This window comes from Gymnodraco acuticeps, unplaced genomic scaffold, assembly GCF_902827175.1.
Source record: "Gymnodraco acuticeps unplaced genomic scaffold, fGymAcu1.1, whole genome shotgun sequence".
In the NCBI taxonomy this organism is placed as follows: domain Eukaryota; kingdom Metazoa; phylum Chordata; class Actinopteri; order Perciformes; family Bathydraconidae; genus Gymnodraco; species Gymnodraco acuticeps.
The window spans coordinates 305,148-324,580 of NW_022991386.1; the positions used below are offsets into that span (position 1 = coordinate 305,148).

The 19,433-nt window shown below is 41.6% G+C and overlaps 1 protein-coding gene across 1 annotated transcript in view; it reads left to right on the forward strand.

Moving 5' to 3' along the window:
* The window catches only part of LOC117563145 (voltage-dependent L-type calcium channel subunit alpha-1D-like), an 81,145-nt gene that overhangs the window by 25,005 nt on the left and 36,707 nt on the right, over window positions 1-19,433 (forward strand). The window contains exons 10-22 of the mRNA XM_034241319.1: window positions 47-115; window positions 211-274; window positions 359-385; window positions 7,604-7,764; window positions 8,842-9,067; window positions 10,985-11,192; window positions 11,702-11,822; window positions 12,482-12,557; window positions 12,864-12,927; window positions 13,143-13,206; window positions 13,300-13,393; window positions 18,528-18,657; window positions 18,766-18,825. Coding sequence (XP_034097210.1) covers window positions 47-115; window positions 211-274; window positions 359-385; window positions 7,604-7,764; window positions 8,842-9,067; window positions 10,985-11,192; window positions 11,702-11,822; window positions 12,482-12,557; window positions 12,864-12,927; window positions 13,143-13,206; window positions 13,300-13,393; window positions 18,528-18,657; window positions 18,766-18,825 — 1,364 coding nt within the window. The remainder of the gene's footprint in view (window positions 1-46; window positions 116-210; window positions 275-358; window positions 386-7,603; window positions 7,765-8,841; window positions 9,068-10,984; window positions 11,193-11,701; window positions 11,823-12,481; window positions 12,558-12,863; window positions 12,928-13,142; window positions 13,207-13,299; window positions 13,394-18,527; window positions 18,658-18,765; window positions 18,826-19,433) is intronic.

Consider the following 19,433-nt stretch of genomic DNA (forward strand, 5'->3'; position numbering starts at 1 on the left):
CAAAATGTCCACGTTGAAACTAATCATCCTCTGTTTGTCTCTATAGGTGCTGCGATCGCGAAGAAGAAGATGATGAAGAAGTTCGGCTGGTACAAGCACAGTGAGGACGGAGGAGGTACGTCAGATCTCTTTGTTTCTTCCATGTTAGTTTAGTACATTTCATTTGACAGGATTTCTCAAACAGCCGGTTGTTTCCTCTGTGTTCCTCAGAGTCAGACTCAGACGATGACATCGCGTACCTCGACGACGACAACGGCTTCTGTGCGTCTCTCATGTAAGGAAACTGAGAAAAAACACATTTCTATTCATTCATGATTAATAAAGTCAATAATACTTTAACATGTTCTTGTTTCCTCAGGGCGAAGATGATGGCCAATAGCTTCTGGTAAGATCAATTTATTTATTTCTCACATGCAATCATAAGAGGTACTCTGACATCCTGAAGTTCCTTACATGTATGTCTCATTTAATGTGAGACTTTATAGGCAAAAACATGTACTGGTCCATTTTGATAGGTCTTCTTTCAGACTAGGGGAAAGAAAACGTCCAAAATCCACTTTCAGAAGATGGACTTTTATTAATCCCTCGTGGGGAAATTGTTTCTCTGCATTTGACCCATCCTAGTGTTAGGAACAGTGTGCTGCCATTTTGAACGGCGCCCGGGGAGCAGTGTGGGGAACGGTGCCTTGCTCAGGGACACCTCGGTAGCACTTGGTCTTGCCGGGACTTTAACTGGTGACCTTCCAGTTGCCAGGCCAACTCCCTATCGACTTCGCCACCACCGCCCCTGAAGTGTTAACCTGTTAAGCCCCAAGCCTGTTTTCCAGGTCTCAGACTCGAAAATGACATGCCCAGAACAAATGACTATAACTTCACTTCTAAAAGGGATACATTAATAATCTTTTCTGAAAGCAATGACAAACCTGTGAGTTGGATGTAGAAAAGTCAGAATCAATATAGATATTGTTATTTTAAAGTAAATTCAGATTGAACATAGTAAAAAAATCCGTCCACAAAAAAAACATTACTTATAGTGAAAACCCTTGAATGATGGGATGGTAGACTAAAAGCTTTAGGAATCCACACTATAACATATAATAAGTACCCTGTATCAAGATTGATGCAAAACAAGTGACATTTGACCTTTTTAGAGAGATTTAGAAGAAAAAAACCCACTTCTGGGGTTATTTGGGTGCATTTTCCATATCTCTGGAACCCATCGGTCGATTTTGATGATTGACACCTATTTTTAACCGTCAGAGCCAATAGAATCGAGGGGAGGTTCTTAAAATCCACTTACACATTACCATTGAGGAGTGAGAGTGATGCGCACACAGCTTGCCCAAACCGAAAGCTATGTTAGGCTTTGAAAACTGAAAACTAGGTTATTGTCATAAAGTGATGATGGATTATCAGTAATCATTTCAAAGTGACACAGAGACATTGGATTAACCTTCAGCAGCGTTTTTATCGTTTTAATGCCATTGAACACAACTTTTGATCAGAAAACAGCAAAGGTAAGACGTATTTGCCGTTTTGGCTCCGTAAAGCTACGTGGTGTGTTGTCTGGGTTTGCCTTTCTCCATGTCTCTTCTACATCAACACGTGTCCCCTCTTCTTCATGTCTCTCCTACATCAACATGTGTCCCCTCTTCTTTAGGTCTCTCCTACATCAACATGTGTCCCCTCTTCTTCATGTCTCTTCTACATCAACATGTGTCCCCTCTTCTTCATGTCTCTTCTACATCAACATGTGTCCCCTCTTCTTCATGTCTCTCCTACATCAACATGTGTCCCCTCTTCTTCATGTCTCTTCTACATCAACATGTGTCCCCTCTTCTTCATGTCTCTCCTACATCAACATGTGTCCCCTCTTCTTCATGTCTCTTTTACATCAACATGTGTCCCCTCTTCTTCATGTCTCTTCTACATCAACATGTGTCCCCTCTTCTTCATGTCTCTCCTACATCAACATGTGTCCCCTCTTCTTCATGTCTCTACTACATCAACATGTTACATTATTACATTACATTGCATTTAGCTGACGCTTTTATCCAAAGCGAATTACAATAAGTGCGTTCGACCAACAAAATACAAACTTGAAGAAAACAGAATCATATAAGTACATCAGGTTTCATAGAGCAAAAACATTTCAAGTGCTACTCAACTGGCTTTAGATAAGCCAGTCCTTTATTAGTATATAAGTGCTTTGTTAATAGTTCTATCGCTCGAAGTGGAGTCGAAAGAGATGAGTTTTCAGTCTGCGCCGGAAGGTGTGTAAGCTATCTGCTGTCCTGATGTCAATGGGGAGCTCATTCCACCATCTTGGAGCCAGGATAGCAAACCCACGTGTTTTTGCTGATGGGAACTTGGGTCCCCCTCGCAGCGAGGGTGCAGCGAGCCGTTTGGTTGATGCAGAGCGGAGTGCACGTGCTGGGGTGTACGGTTTAACCATGTCCTGGATGTAGGAAGGGCCAGATCCATTCGCAGCATGGTACGCAAGTACCATTGTCTTGAAGTGGATTCTAGCAGTTATCGGAAGCCAGTGAAGGCAGCGGAGGAGCGGAGTGGTGTGGGAGAATTTAGGAAGGTTGAAGACCAGACGAGCCGCTGCATTCTGGATGAGCTGCAGAGATCGGATGGCACATGCAGGTAGACCAGCCAGGAAGGAGTTGCAGTAGTCTAGGCATGAGATGACGAGAGCCTGGACCAGAACCTGAGTCGCTTTCTGTGTCAGCTGGGGACGTATCTTCCTGATGTTGTAAAGCGTGTATCTGCAGCAACGGGTTGTAGCAGCGATGTTTGCAGTGAAGGACAGGTTGTTATCTAGGGTCACACCCAGATTCCTTGCAGTCTGAGTCGGGGAAACAACAGAGGTGCCAATGTTGATTGTTAGGTCAAGAGTGGGACAATCTTTTCCCGGAAGGAAGAGCAGTTCAGTCTTGTCAAGGTTGAGCTTGAGGTGATGATCAGACATCCACTGAGAGATGTCAGCTAGACAAGCAGAGATGCGTGCGACGACCTGGGTCTCTGAGCGGGGAAAGGACAGAATTAATTGGGTGTCGTCAGCGTAGCAGTGGTATGAAAAACCATGCGGGCTAATGACAGATCCGAGCGAGTTTGTGTACAAGGAGAAGAGGAGGGGACCAAGAACAGAGCCCTGAGGGACCCCTGTAGTTAATTGACAAGGGTCGGACTCGGACCCTCTCCAAGTTACCCTGTAGGTGCGGTCTTTGAGGTATGAGGTGATGAGGGAAAGTGCAGAGCCTGAAACTCCAAGTTCTTGGAGAGTGCGAAGGAGGATCTGATGATTCACTGTGTCGAATGCAGCAGACAGGTCCAAAAGGATGATGACAGAGGAGAGGGAGGCTGCTTTAGCCGTGTGCAGTTCCTCCGTGACAGCAATGAGGGCAGTTTCTGTGGAGTGACCTGCCTTGAAACCAGACTGGTGCGGATCCAGAAGGTTGTTCTGATGGAGATAGCAGGAGAGTTGTTTAAAGACAGCGCGTTCAAGTGTCTTAGACAGGAACGGGAGGAGAGAGACAGGCCTGTAGTTTATAACATCAGACGGGTTGAGAGTGGGTTTCTTTAGGAGAGGGTTTACTCTTGCCTCCTTGAGACTGTTTGGAAAGTGACCAGAAGTTAGAGAAGTGTTGATGAAATGGGAGAGAAACGGTAGAATATCAGGAGCGATAGTCTGAAGGAGGTTTGAAGGGATAGGGTCCAGAGGACAGGTGGTAGGGCGGGCAGAGGTAATGAGGGTAAGAACCTCACTTGGAGAGAGAGGGGAAAAGGAGGTCAGTGTGTTGGTGGAAGGAGGGTCTGGTGACCCAGCGATGAGTAAAGGTGAGTCAGAAAAAGAAGAGCGAATATCATCAACCTTTTTTTCAAAGTGGTTAACAAAGTCGCTTGACAGAAGGGAGGAGGGGGGAGGGGCTTTGGGGGGGTCCAGGAGGGAGGAGAAGATGGAAAATAGTTTTTTGGGATTGGAATAGGAAGATTGGATCTTATCTTGAAAGAAAGTGCTTTTTGCCTGAGAGATTGAAGCAGAGAAAGAGGAGAGGAGAGCCTGATAGGTTAGGAGGTCGTCACGGTGTTTGGATTTCCACCGTTTCCGCTCTGCTGGCCTAAGGACGGTTCTATTAGCACTTCGTGCATCATTTAGCCAGGGAGCAGGAGGGGACTGACGAGCCTGCCGAGATGTGAGAGGACAGAGAGAGTCCAGAGTGGATGAGAGAGTAGAGAGGAGAGTTTCTGCAGCAAAGTTTGGAGGCAGGAGATGGAACGAATCAGAGGAAGGGAGGGCTGAGAGGACCGACGAGGCAAATGTAGAGGGGGAGAGGGAACGAAGGTTACGGCGGACAGGTGCAGGATGAGAAGAGATTAGTTTCTTATGTTTGGAAAGGGGTAGAGAGAATGAAATGAAGAAGTGATCGGATGTGTGGAGCGGGTTTACAGAGAGGTTAGAAGTAGTACAGTTCCTTGAGAATATGAGATCAAGGACATTGCCAGCTTTATGAGTCGGTGGGGACGGAGACAGTGAGAAAGCAAAGGCGGTTAACAGAGATGTTAGTTCGTCTATCTTCTCTTTCTGGAGGTTGAAGTCTCCGAGAAGTACAGCGGGAGGGCCAGTTTCAGGGATGTGTGAGAGGAGATGATCTAATTCCTCCAAGAAGTCCCCCAAGGCTCCTGGTGGACGGTAGAGAACAACAATGGTTAATTGTATAGGATGGGTTACTGTGACGGCATGGAATTCAAAGGTGGAAGGAGTGAAGTTAGGTAGCTTGAAGAGGGAAAAGCTCCATTTGGGAGAGAGCAGGAGACCAGTGCCACCTCCTCTGCCAGTTGGTCTGGGTGTATGGGAGAAGGAATATGCTGTGGAGAGAGCTGCTGGGGTGGATGTGTTGGATGGAGTAATCCACGTCTCAGTGAGAGCAAGGAAATCTAGAGACTGCAGGGAAGCGTAGCCAGAGATGAAGTCAGCCTTGGGAACAGCTGACTGGCAATTCCACAGGCCACCAGAAACTAGATGTTGGATCTCAGTGGAGCATGTGGGATAGACGAGAGCAGGCCGGTTATATCGATTACGAGATACACGGGGCCAGTGATAATTGCGAGAAGACACATGAACAGGAATGGAGAAAATACACATGATTATAGCATGAGGGGATAAACAACCAAATAAAATAAAACACCAGCGATACTTTAGCTCAATCAAAGTAGGATTTGCCTCCTCTTTGCCTCCCTCGTGACTCCCGCAGGACTCCAATGTCTTTGTCAGTCTTACTCCCGCAGGACTCCAATGTCTTTGTCAGTCTTACTCCAGCAGGACTCCAATGTCTTTGTCAGTCTTAGCCTGTCTGACGCTGAAGCTGACGCTCCAGGAAAGTGCTACCTAAAATGGACACCTGATTGCTGAGTTCTCACAGCTGTGGGGCCACGTCCCTTTAATTAGTTAACTCTCTGCAGCTGGTGGCCCTCAAAGGAAATCGAGACTGGCTCCCTCCTGACTTGTTATTGTATTTTAAGTGGCCCAATGGTTTTACAATTACATTAAACCCTAAGTTATAAAGTTATGAGTTTAACCCGTAATACAGTTACACCTACTCAATAAAGCTCTTAGTATTCTACAAATGTTTAAATCAAAGTTAACCCTAGCAGTCAGTTAGTTCAGTTTTAAGGTTTCAGTCAAATTACTTGTCCCAAGTTTCTGCCTGACAGATACTGTAGCGGTTTTGAGATTTAAAATCACAATTTCAGTCAGATCAACTACAGAGCATTGATACAGAGTACACACACTGAAACAGAGAAGTCTAAAAACAGAATGTTACTCACACAATTCTAGAAGTCTCCAGTTGCTTTCCTGTCAAAATCGAGTTGTACACATGTGTCCCCTCTTCTTCATGTCTCTTCTACATCAACATGTGTCCTCTCTTCTTCATGTCTCTTCTACATCAACATGTGTCCCCTCTTCTTCATGTCTCTTCTACATCAACATGTGTCCCTCTTCTTCATGTCTCTTCAACATCAACATGTGTCCCCTCTTCTTCATGTCTCTTCTACATCAACATGTGTCCCCCCTCTTCTTCATGTCTCTTCTACTTCAACATGTGTCCCTCTTCTTCATGTCTCTTCTACATCAACATGTGTCCCCTCTTCTTCATGTCTCTTCTACATCAACATGTGTCCCTCTTCTTCATGTCTCTTCTACATCAACATGTGTCCCCTCTTCTTCGTGTCTCTTCTACATCAACATGTGTCCCTCTTCTTCATGTCTCTTCTACATCAACATGTGTCCCCTCTTCTTCATGTCTCTTCTACATCAACATGTGTCCCCTCTTCTTCATGTCTCTTCTACATCAACATGTGTCCCTTCTCCTTCATGTCTCTTCTACATCAACATGTGTCCCCTCTGTGGAAAGCAGTGGCGAACCGTGGCTATCACAACTGGACCTTCTGTAGACACACCCACACCCCGCCACCGCCCCCCCCCCCCCCTCCCCTCCGCGGCATTATAATGTCCGTCTTTTCACTTAATTGTCGTCTTGAAAAGGGTACTCACAACGATTCCGCAACAACTTCATCTTCACCTGTTGCACTTGTCATTTCAACGTTAAAAACAATAAAACGGCATGAATTGCTTCGTCGCATTCGTTCTAGATCCTCTGTCTCGAGCCAGTGAACTAGCGGGCCTTCTAGAATACCCTGGAACCGAGGGAAACTCTGAAAGAACACGCCCATTGGCTACAAATCAATATATGATTGGTTGATCAAACTGTCAGTCCAAACGTACGCTCTCATTCAGTGCAACGGCCAGGGCATTCGATCAAGGATGTAGAATACCTTGGTGACGGATATTCTACCCAGAGACCCAGAACAAGATCTGATTGGTTGCTTTCTTTTCTAACAAAAAAACACTGAAATGCGCAGAGCGTGGTCCGAGAAGGACAAACAAATCAACGTAACACTGTAATATTACAGATCAATAACACAGATGCGATTCTCATTTATTCATTTTATATACATTTTATTACATTTTATTACATTTTATTTATATAATTAAATCGATTTTTTTGTTTGTTTTATCTGAGTGTTCCAGGGTCTTCTCTGAATACCTTGAAGGCCCTGACGGTTCGCCACTGGTGGAAACAGACTCTGAAAGTTTCAGGAACAAAGATTCTCTCTCTTTTTGATCCATTTCTATAAAAACCTGTCTGAAAATGAGCTGATCAGATTTTGGCCACTTTGTGATGTCATAACGATGTTTTGTCTTGTGTAGCCATTAGCCAATCAGCAACCAAGGTAACCCCCCCCCCCCCCCCCTTATCACCTGAATCTCCTCCTAGAGCACCATTGTGTTCTTCTTAACCAAATGTCTCATGGGGAGGGGCTCCTTATTTTCATCTAAAGTAACAGACAGAGAATCAGCACTTTGGAAACAGGGCTGAAACAGAGGGGATTATGGGTAATGCTGCAATTATCTGTTTGGTGTTTCAGCCAATCAGAGACATGTTTTGTATATATCTGAGACCTATAATATATTGATGAAAAACAGTATAATAGGGGACCTTTAAACTCAAATATGTCTCCTCTCTTGTTCCAGTGACCAGTTGTGCCAGCTGAACCACACGATGAGGAAGAACTGCCGAGTCGCGGTGAAGACGAGCAACTTCTACTGGCTGGTGCTGCTGCTCGTCTTCCTCAACACGGTGGCCAGCGCCTCTGAGCACTACGGGCAGCCCAAGTGGCTCACAGAGATGCAGGGTGAGAATCTGTTCTTCATTTTACATTACACTTATATAAATAATAGGTGTAATGTATTTGATTCAAGACAACAATTATTTCGTCTTTTTAAGATAAAAAGAAAATCTGTCATGCCAGAAGCAATAACCCAGAGAACTCCCAGATTCCATTTTCTTGCCTTTAAAAAAAAAAAACCTTCACATTTCTTAGTTCAACATTTTTTATATAAAAATGTGTTTTTATTTTTAGGAATTTTAATGAAATGTTAATATTTTACTTTTTTCAAAATATTATTATTTCTTATTTCAACTTTTTAATTTTAATAAAAAAATTTTAGAAATAAAAAATGTTGAACTAAGACATTTGAAGTTTGTGTCTGTGAAGCTGACAATTGAGCGGCCCGACCAAGCAAGGAGGCAGAGGCAGAACGTCCAAAAATACAACCCAGTGTGGGCATTTATTAACTCATACGATATGACAGCCTCAATCTGCTGCTGCTCCTGTGCGCACAGTCACCAGCCACCACACTACCAGCCTCCAAACAGACAGGGCAACAGAGCCTAAATACACACCCACACTAATCAAACCAACAGGTGAGGGGGGAGGAGACAACACAGGGCACCACAATCAGCAGCAACATGGGGAAAGGGGACACTTTTCAAAACAAAACTGTAGCAAACAGACAGACAAACTAAAACACATACAGATGCACACACTCCCTACATTTCGCCACCAACAAAGCTACACAATCCGTAACGGAGGCCGAGATCTATGGCCCCAAAGATCGAGGTGATCTTTGTTTTGATTTTGGTTTGGTTTTGGTTTGATTTTTGATCGTTACAATGTCATTTAAAATTGTTTTCATTTTTTCCTCCCATCTATTTTAATACAATTGTTTTTATTTATACTACTTTAATTGTTTGCATTTCTTTATTTATCATCACACTCCATACATACAAAACACTGCAACTACTCTGCGCTCTTGTGTAATGTACATAGTGTCCTATGTGTCCTATACTTTGTATTTCTTTAGCAGCAGTGTGGTATTCCAACTTAATCTGTATATTAACTGACTCCCCCCCCCCCCCTCTTCCTCAGAGCGGGCGAACAAGGTCCTGCTGCTCCTCTTCACTCTGGAGATGCTGTTGAAGATGTACGCCTTCGGCCTGCAGATCTACTTCATCGCGCTCTTCAACCGCTTCGACTGCATCGTGGTGTTTGGGGGGATCCTGGAGACGCTGCTGGTGGAGATGGAGTTCATCCCCCCCATCGGCATCTCCGTGCTGCGCTGCATCCGCCTGCTGCGCGTCTTCAAGATGACCCGGTAACTAGGGCTGGGTTTAAGGGGACCTATCATGCAAAATGCACTTTTTGATGTATGTTATACGTAAACATGTGTCCTCGGTGTGTCAGGGAACTCACGCAGCGTCAGAAAATAAAACCCTCTCTCTTTTCCTCCGTACCCAAATCTCTAAAAACGGGGAACAACGGAGCTGATCCAGATGTGCATCCGATATGACGTAATATCTGAAATGTGGACCCACGGGCCAATCAGAAACGTTGCTATCAGAAACAATGCCCGACTGTTTTGGACGTAATATGGTCGGTGTTTACGTTAGCATCGCTAACACTCAGAGCTAACCTGTACTGGAGAGCATGTGTGTGAAGAAGCAGGAAGTAAAAAGGAACTCACCTTGTGGTATAACCGGCAAGAGAGAAAGCCTTTGAGCTCCATACTGTTTCAGAGAGAATCCTTGATGATCCATGATATGGCGTTTCATCACGGCAGCATTTAGTTTAGACAGTAGCTGCCGGGTCCCGCATGAGCTCAGACCCCTCCTTTTTATTTTTATCAAAATATTTAAAAAAAAAGCTTTATACCCAAAATCAGCACATTTGAAACAGGAAGTGAAACAGAGGCGTGGCTAGAATGGGTGATCTGTTTGGTATTTTGAGCAAAACACTTCATAGACATGTTTTTTATATGTTTTTATATATCTGAGACCTATGCTATTGCCTAAAAATAGCATGATAGGTGACCTTTAAATAAAAAAACAAGATTTAAAACTATACCTGATCTTCAAGATGACCCGGTAACTGGGGCTGAGATTAGGGGCGAAACATCTGGGGGACGGATTCAAAAAACATACTTAGAGAAAGAGTTGCTTGTAGTGATGAAAGACTAGATCCTGGTAGAGATCAAAGTTATTAACCTCCTAAGGTTAAAAAAAGCTAATGGCGGAAGGACAAACAGGCACAATGAATCTAAACTTTATTGAAATGGCAATACAATATCAAAGTTGCAATATGCATAATATTTGGTAAATGCAAAATGTGTATATGTAGGCTATGTGTAAAATATAATTCAAAATTAAATAATTCAAATAAATAATGAGTTTGTATCCACTTGTTACATTTAACAAGAACAATTTAAATGCAGGGTTATTACGGTCATTAAAAACCTGGAAAAGTCATGGAAATTCTAAATGCTAATTCCAGGCCCTGGAAAAGTTATGGAAAACAATATTTTTCCCAAAGTTTTGGAAAGTGATGGAAATGTAACTAAAGTTGCATCAAATATAATTTATATTTTATCTAATCGCCGAAATAGTAATACTATAATGATAATAAATACTGTATCGTATCGTAATGAAACGTAAAATGACATTTAACTGACGAGGTATTTTGCTGGTGAGAGATTTGAGTTGCTTTAGCGTGTAGAAGCTAGTAAGCCTACTATTTAATTTAATTTAGATAGGCACATGTTTCAGATGCTGACCTTATTTTCCTGTTCCATGTTAAAATAAACAGTGGTACGCTGAGAGAGTAATGTTTTTGGTCATGGAAAATTAGGTAAAGGTCCTGGAGAAGTCATGGAAAGTCATTGAGAATCATTGGTGAAAAAGTGTATGAACCCTGTAAATGTAAAATTCAAATAAGAAAAAATAACAATACAATTTTTATAAATGTACATTAAAAGTAAAAAGCAAAAAAGGATTAAAATAAGTAACATTTAAAAAGTAAAAAATAGAGGTAAATCAAAACAGGTAATACAAATAAAAACGGTCAAAGATCACCATGTGAACACTGAGCAAGTAGTTCTTGTTTCAGTTTATCCTATAAATATATTCAAGAAATGAAATCATGTTATTATTTCTATTTAGTCACACCATGTCTTAATAGCGATAGGTTTCCACTCAGCTGCATGAAAAACTGATATAGACCTTTGTGTTGTTTCCAGGCACTGGGCTGCTCTGTCCGACCTGGTGAACTCTCTGCTGAACTCCATGAAAGCCATCTTGTCTCTGCTGCTGCTGCTCTTCCTCTTCCTCATCATCTTCGCTCTGCTCGGCATGCAGCTGTTCGGAGGAAAGTTCAACTTCGACGAGACGCAGATGAAGAGGAGCACCTTCGACTCGTTCCCTCAGGCTCTGCTCACCTGCTTCCAGGTCATTAACACCTCCTTAACACTAGAACTTCCAGTCCGTGACTTTTCCTGAAAGTCTGTTATGTACTTTTCCTGAAAGTCTGTTATGTACTTTTCCTGAAAGTCTGTTATGTACTTTTCCTGAAAGTCTGTTATGTAGCACCCTCTGTTGTTAACAATTGTCAATATGAAGTCTGATTGAAAAAATTGCCAAAGATATTGCCATTTATACCCATCAGCGATCAGCGGGTAATATTTAGAGAGAGAGAGAGAGAGAGAGAGAGAGATATCGAGAAGAGATAGAGCGAGAGCGATATAGAGCGAGAGAGCTAGATATAGAGAGAGATGAGATACTAATAGATCGTAGAGATCAGCGCTCTATATCTCTCTCTCTCCGCTCTCTCTCTCTCTCTCTCCTCGCTCTCGCTCTCTCCGCCTCCTATTCTTATTGGTATAAGTTGAGGCCCTATTGTTTTTCCCTCTCAGTCATTAGTTGTGGTATATATTAAAGGTCTGTCCCTCTGTCTTTAGATCCTGACCGGAGAGGACTGGAACGCTGTGATGTACGACGGCATCATGGCGTACGGAGGACCCATCTTCCCCAACATGGTGGTCTGCATTTACTTCGTCATCCTCTTCGTCTGCGGTAACTGTATCCTTTAAAGAGCTGTCTGATGTTTCCCAAAGATTAGCACTCATTGAGGAGTAAAGAAACCAGAATATATTCACATTTAAACATATAATATGTCAAATGTTCACCTTGCAATATCTAAAAATGACTAGCCCTTTGTTAAATATTGAATAGATTGTGTAGTTCTAGAACAATGTGTAGTTTTAATTAAGGTAATGTGTCCTGCGATGGCGTTGTATCTCCTTTGAGCTCGCTTCGGCAGCCAAAAAACTGACTTTTTATCCAGTTTCGATCCACAATTTTACCAAACTATTTTTACTTGATGGTGCTTTTTTGACCGGTTGAAGGATTTTAGTGATTGGGACATCTGGATCTAAAGGTATCAGAGAAACAAGCTGTAGGGAGAACACAGATATATAAAGTCAAACTGAAACTTTATTCACTATTTTTACTGCGTTATATCAGAGCGGACGAGACACTAAAAACCCTCCTGAATCATGACCACTGAGAGAAGCTGAAAACTACAACTCCCATGATCCCACGCTGCTGCACTTTGACAACAAACTCTAGATTGTACCTTTGTTTTCATTCAGAGACCCCCTTGAAGAAGACAATTACAGATGTGCTTTTAAAGGATTTTCTCAAATGGAACAAATTGAACTCCTTCACTCTGAGATCAGACATCCTGCTGAACGTCTTCTTGGCTATCGCTGTGGACAACTTGGCAACAGGAGGCGGCGGGAAAGCAGTAGTGGAGTACGTTTTAACACAGAGATGATAATAACTATGGTCTCACACACATTTTCTACTGACTCCTACTTGATGCGATGTCAGTATAACACACACACACACACACACACACACACACACACACACACACACACACACAGCTATAAACACATTATAGACGGAGAGTGAAATAATACTATCTTTTTCATATTTTCATTAATCCAATACCAAACAAAATCTCACACATTAGGTATCCTATTTACAAGTGATATATTTTTAATAAGATCATTTGCTATAGTTGGGACCTTTTTTAATTTTGTATTCTTTCTTTAGGGAGAAAAAGGACGACGAGGAAGATTGGGATGATGATGAAGAGAAAGAGGAAGAAGACACAGGGGTAGATTCTCTTTTTTATAATTTTTCTGCACCAAATTGGACATCTTTTGTAAATAAAGGGTGGTGTATGGAAGTACTGTCTATCCTTTTTCTTTGAGGAATTTGTTTTATTTTGCAATATATATGAACATGAGGATTGTGGATCTGTTCACACAGATAATACTGAGACAGATCTACCTCCACAGTTTTGCTAAACAGCTGATGTTTTTGTCTCAGGCTGAAGAGGACGACTGGCAGGAGAACGAGGAGCTGAGGGCGATCGAGGGTCTGGAGGGTGAGTGTGAATCCTGCAGGACAAGCTTACAATATGATGATTAAATATGTAAAAATGTCTCTTATATTTCTCTTGTTTTTCTTTATTTTTTTGCAGGAGTTGCTCCGATAAAGCCTGAGTTCTCGGGGCCAAAAGAGAAGATCGTCCCGATCCCGGACGGAAGCTCCTTCTTCATTATGGGAAAGAAAAACTGGTAATCTAACATCATACATACATCAAATTAAATATTATACAATGCAAGTTTTAGAAAAGTATTATATGTTACTCTTTAATTCCACTGTTCTTAAAACAGTTCAAAATAAGAAGCTGCTCCAAAGTCCTCAGAGTTAAAAGATGTCTGTCAATACACTGTATATCTTATTAATATCATTTTTGAAGTTCAAACTATAATATACTGAAATCATCAATTATTCATTCATTTACATTTCAGGTTTGTTTAAATAACACCACAGTTGTTTCATAAAGACATTTTTATTTTTATTTTTGTTATACTTCCGTAAAGTATTTTTATATATTACCGGTATATTTTTTTCCACCTTCACTTTCAATATTTTAAAAAGATTTCTGATAATGAATACCAAATATTTGTTGATTACATAATGCCACTGGTGTTATTTCTTAACTGGTTTTATTATACTAAACGCTAGGTTAGAATAGATTTTTTCAACAACCCTGAAACTGACCCTCTTCAAAATGTATGCCATGCTTCCTGCTTTCTTACAGACGCTTTTCTGCTTGCTCTTGCCTCTGCTTACTTTTTATGCTGATGATGTTTTCTGAAAACTTCGAGCAGCGGCTCCTTAACTTATCACTGGGACAGTTATTCTTCGTAAATAGATGGAGGGTTTCAGCCATATTTCAATATTTTTACGACGACCTCAGCCTTACAGTAGCGTGGCCTAGCAACAGCTAAAGCCTTGTACTGCATGTTATTTAGCTTAAGCTAGTTAGCAGAAAAATGCCTCCGTTCTCTACAGACAGTGGCGGACTGGCCATCGGGACGTTCGAGGACGATATGGGCCCGTCAAATAAGTCACTAGCACCCCAGCACCCCCCCCCCCCCACCCACCCGTCGACAATTTACAAGCGGTATTTCCATGCGGTACCGAGGTGGGCCAGCGGTACCGAAGTGGGCCGGTCGAGAGTCCCGGGCTGATTTATAGTCCCAGTCCGCCGTTGTCTACAGATGACTTCCACAAACTTCTACAGAAGATGGCCGTGTCGGAAATGAAAATGCAACGGTTGGAAGTTAACGTGGAAGTGAATGGACTAGGTTGGAATGACACCACTTTACCAGTGTTGCAAAATAATGGACAAAGGCATGCTAACTCACAGCTAGTTAGCAGCTACAAGGATTCCAATGAACAGGGGGGCTGTGTACCGGGTAATACATCTACAGGTTATAAATCTACAAGTGGTAGTCCTCCCTGGAACTCTCTGGGTCCAAAGCCTAAGAGTAAATCATTTCCATGGGATTTTGGAGGACGAATAACAGGCAGAGCCCAGCGCTCTGAAATCTGTGATGCGACCGGCTGGCCTGCATCGTTATCACCCAGGAAGAGCGCCTCTTCAACCCCTGTTCCTACTAGGAAACAGCCGTGGACAGCTGCTAAAGGGAGAACTACAAACAATCCTCCTAAACCACCAAGTGTGCCAATCCAGAACAGATACGCTCCGCTGACCGAGAGCCGGAGATCTCTTTCTGATGACCTGGATAACCTGTCCTCTTCACACAGCAGGGTAAGGACCAATAGCTGCTCCAAAAGTAAAAGGCTAGAGGGAAAGCTAACGACTGGGCCTGAAACTCTGATTGTGGGTGACTCTGCTGTAAGAGATGTAAAAGGTCTGTGTAGTAAGAACAACACCAAAGTACTCTGTTTTCCCAAGGATAAGGTCTCTGACTTGGCTGAGAAGATCCTGCATATTGGGGCTGAACATCAGACTGTGAAGAATGTGGTACTGCACATTGGAACAAATGATGTTGTGAAACAACAGTCAGAAGTGCTGAAAGAAGACTTTAAATGTCTGTTGGAAACTGTCAGCTCTCTAAATGCAGAGGTGTTCATCAGTGGCCCTCTACCGCCAGTCAGAAGAGGAGTGGAGAGATTCAGCAGATTGTTTGCACTGAACACCTGGCTTTCAACTGCCTGTACTGACCATTCTGTCCATTTTATTGACAACTTTAACTTTTTCTGGGATCGCAGACATCTTTTCAAGGCAAATGGAGTTTGCCTGAACAAGTCAGGCAATGTGTGTGTACAAAACGCAGCAAACTCTAACTGATATGTCCAGGATCAAGGGCGTATGGCACTCTCAACTCTTTCCAGGACATGCCGGGGCCCTGCCTGCCTGTAGGTTTGCCAATATCTGTGTTGATAGGTAATAGATTGAGAGCGGTGAATCAGCTTAGAAACAGGAAGCGCTCAAACTTTTGTGTGAGTTTATCAAATGTAGCAGTGACTCCATGTCAGCCACAGCTTGTCACAAAAAACCTGACTGATAGTGTGTTTAACAAACTTAAACTAGCTTTATTAAATGTCAGGTCTTTGGCAGGAAAAACGTTTTTAATCAATGATTTTATCACTGAGCACAATCTCGATTTTATGTTTTTAACAGAAACTTGGATTGAACAAAATAACAGTGCAGCTGTTCTTATCGAATCAACCCCTCCCAACTTTAGTTTTATGAGTCAGGAAAGAATGCATAAGAAAGGGGGTGGAGTTGCTATTCTGTTCAATGATTCCCTTCAATGCAGGAAGACATCGTATGGAAACTTTGCTTCTTTTGAATATGTGGCCCTTCAGCTGAAATGCTCCTCTCGAGCTCTGTTCCTAAATATCTATAGACCACCCAAATAATGTGCAAGCTTTTTTGATGACTTTACTGAACTGCTGTCTATAGTGTGTATTGACTTTGACCGTCTAGTCATCGTTGGTGATTTTAACATCCATGTTGACAACCCCCAGGACAGAGGGGCTAAAGAACTGTTTTGTGTTCTTGATAGCTATGGACTGACTCAGCATGTGACGGAGCCCACGCACAATAAGGGGCACACTCTGGACTTAATTATCTCAAAGGGTCTGAATATCTCTAAGGTTGTGGTGACTGATGTTGCACTCTCTGACCATTCCTGTGTTTTCTTTGAGAGCTCTATTTCTGTTCACAAAAATGTTCAAAAAGAGGTAACCACAAAGCGATATTTAACTGAAAATACTCGGGAAATGTTCACTCAATTTTTCTTCCACACTTGCCCATGCTAACATCTCCAGGTTCATTTTGAAATCTATAAAGAGAGACTTGGCTTTTATAATTTGGAATTGAAAATTGCAAGGTATTTGCCTCCTTCTTCACTGACAACATTCAGAAAATCAGACAAGCAGTCAGTGCCTCTGCATCAGGTACAGCAAATGTGTTCTCCCTATGTCCACCTAATATCAATTCAGACATCATGACACAATTCCATCAGATTAATGATAAAAACCTAGAGGACATTATTCAACTTCTGAAAACCTCCTCCTGCTGCCTTGGTATTATTCCAACAGGATTTTTCAAAGATGTTTTTCGTTGCATGGCCTCAGATCTACTTCATATAGTAAACAAATCTCTTCACTCAGGTGTTTTTCCACAGGCCCTGAAAACTGCAGTCATTAAACCGCTCTTAAAAAAGAATAATCTAGATGCTTCAGTAATGAACAATTACAGGCCCATATCAAACCTGCCATTTCTAGGTAAAATCATTGAAAAAGTTGTTTTTCAACAGTTGAGTAATTTCTTGCATTTAAATAGTTGTTTTGATGTGTTCCATTCAGGCTTTCGTCCAAACCACAGCACTGAGACTGCTCTTGTAAAGGTCTTCAATGATATTCACTTAAACACAGACAGTGGCAGAACTTCAGTGTTAGTATTATTAGATCTCAGTGCTGCGTTTGACACTGTTGACCACAACATATTACTAGACCGACTGGAAAACTGGGTGGGACTTTCGGAAACAGTTCTAAATGGGTTTGAATCCTACTTAAAGGACAGAAACAACTTTGTTTCTATAGGTAAATACACATCTGAGTTGACAAATATGACATGTGGGGTACCTCAAGGCTCCATCTTGGGGCCTCTTCTCTTTAACATCTACATGCTACCACTGGCTCAGATAATGAAGAACAACAAAATAAGCTACCATACTGTAGCTTGACACACACATTCACATAACCATTTCACCAGGAGACTATGCTCCAATTAAAACACTGAGTAAGTGCATTGAACAAATCAATGACTGGATGTGTCAGAACTTTCTCCAATTAAACAAAGATAAAACTGAGGTAATGGTCTTTGGAGCCAAGGCAGAACGTTTAAAAGTTAGCGCTGAGCTTCAGTCTGCAATGTTCAAAACAACAGATAAAGCCAGAAATCTAGGTGTAGTCATGGACTCTGACCTGAGTTTCAACAGTCACATTAAAACTGTTACTAAATCAGACTATCACCTAAAGAATATATCTAGGATTAGAAGACTAATGTCACAGCAGGATTTGGAAAAACTTGTCCATGCTTTTATCTTCAGTAGACTGGACTACTGCAATGGTGTCTTCACAGGTCTCACTAAAAAATCTATTAGAAAGCTGCAGCTGATTCAGAACGCCGCTGCTCGAGTCCTCACTAACACTAAGAAAGTGGATCACATCACTCCAGTTCTGAAGTCTTTACACTGGCTTCCTGTGTGTCAAAGAATAGATTTCTAAATACTGCTGCTGGTTTATAAAGCACTGAATGGTTTAGGCCCAAAATACATTTCTGACCTCCTGCTAAATTATGAACCATCCAGATCTCTCAGGTCTTCAGGGACTGGTCAGCTTTCTGTCCCCAGAGTCAGAACTAAACATGGAGAAGTAACTAAAGGACAAGTTAAACAAGAAAGTAGAAGGAAAGGGAGGTCATAGAAAACTATTTCTGCTAAGAAGTTAGCAATGATTGAGAGTCAGACCTAAACATTTCAGATGTGTGTATCTCACACTGCACTGTAACTTGTATTCATGTATCTTTGCTTTTAAATGAGTGTTTTTAGATATCATTTTATAATATGTTTCTTAATGCTCTTAATGTCTTTCATTTTTGTAACGCACTTTGAATTGTCTTGTGTTGAAATGTGCTATATAAATAAACTTGCCTTGCCTTGACTTGCCTTATAAAATCAACAAACCAAAATAATGGAAATGTAAAAAATACAAAAATGTTCCTAGTGAGGCTCAAGGATGTGAATGGTAATGCATTTTAACACCAATAGATAAAAACTAAAATAATCCAGTTAATTTTTGTAATTTCCCTCCCATTTTTAGTTTACGTGTCGCCTGCCACAACCTCATCCATCATCCGTACTTCACCAACTTAATCCTCGTCTTCATCATCCTCAGCAGCATCTCTCTGGCTGCTGAGGATCCCATCAAGTCTCACTCATTCAGGAACATCGTAAGAGAGACCACGTTCAGATTCATGCAGTTAAAACACATCCATCTGATCATTACTCACCTTCAAAACAAACGATATCCAGAGCTGATGTCCGTCTCTCTTCCTCAGGTGCTCGGCTACGCTGATTATGTTTTCACTTCAGTCTTCACCGTGGAGATCCTCCTCAAGGTAACACTGCAGTGGCTGAAACTAAGAATATTGGGATGTGCTAAAATGTCAATTCAAAAACTAATTGTGGAAAAACAATAAGGATATTTAACCTGAGCAAAAGTGATAATACCATGATTTAAAACTCTCTCTTACAAGTTAAGTCTTGCATTTCAAGTCTTACTTAGGTAAACATATGTATAAAGAAAGTTTAAGTACTCCCTGACCTTGTTCTATTTTAAACTATTGAATTTAAATAGGATGCTTACATTGCTGCATGTTATTTTTTTTGTTTCATTTATGTATTATAACAAAATGAAGAACACTAACACTATGGACGAAATGTGTGAAGAAAAAAAGAAATATACAAATATGTTGATGCAGAAACATGTAGGATGCATTTAAAAGGTGTAGCTGGTTGCAATAGAGCTAAAATGTTTATCCTGATTTCAGTTTAATTTAACGATGCTTTGTGTTTCATAAACTCAAAGTAACTACAACTTTTGGATCATTTCGTGAAGTAAAAAGTACAATACTTCCCTCTGAAATGTAGTGTAACACCAACAACATCCCACCACTGCAGTGTGGACAGTAAAGCCTAAATATCTGTATTTCCCCTGCTCTCTTTC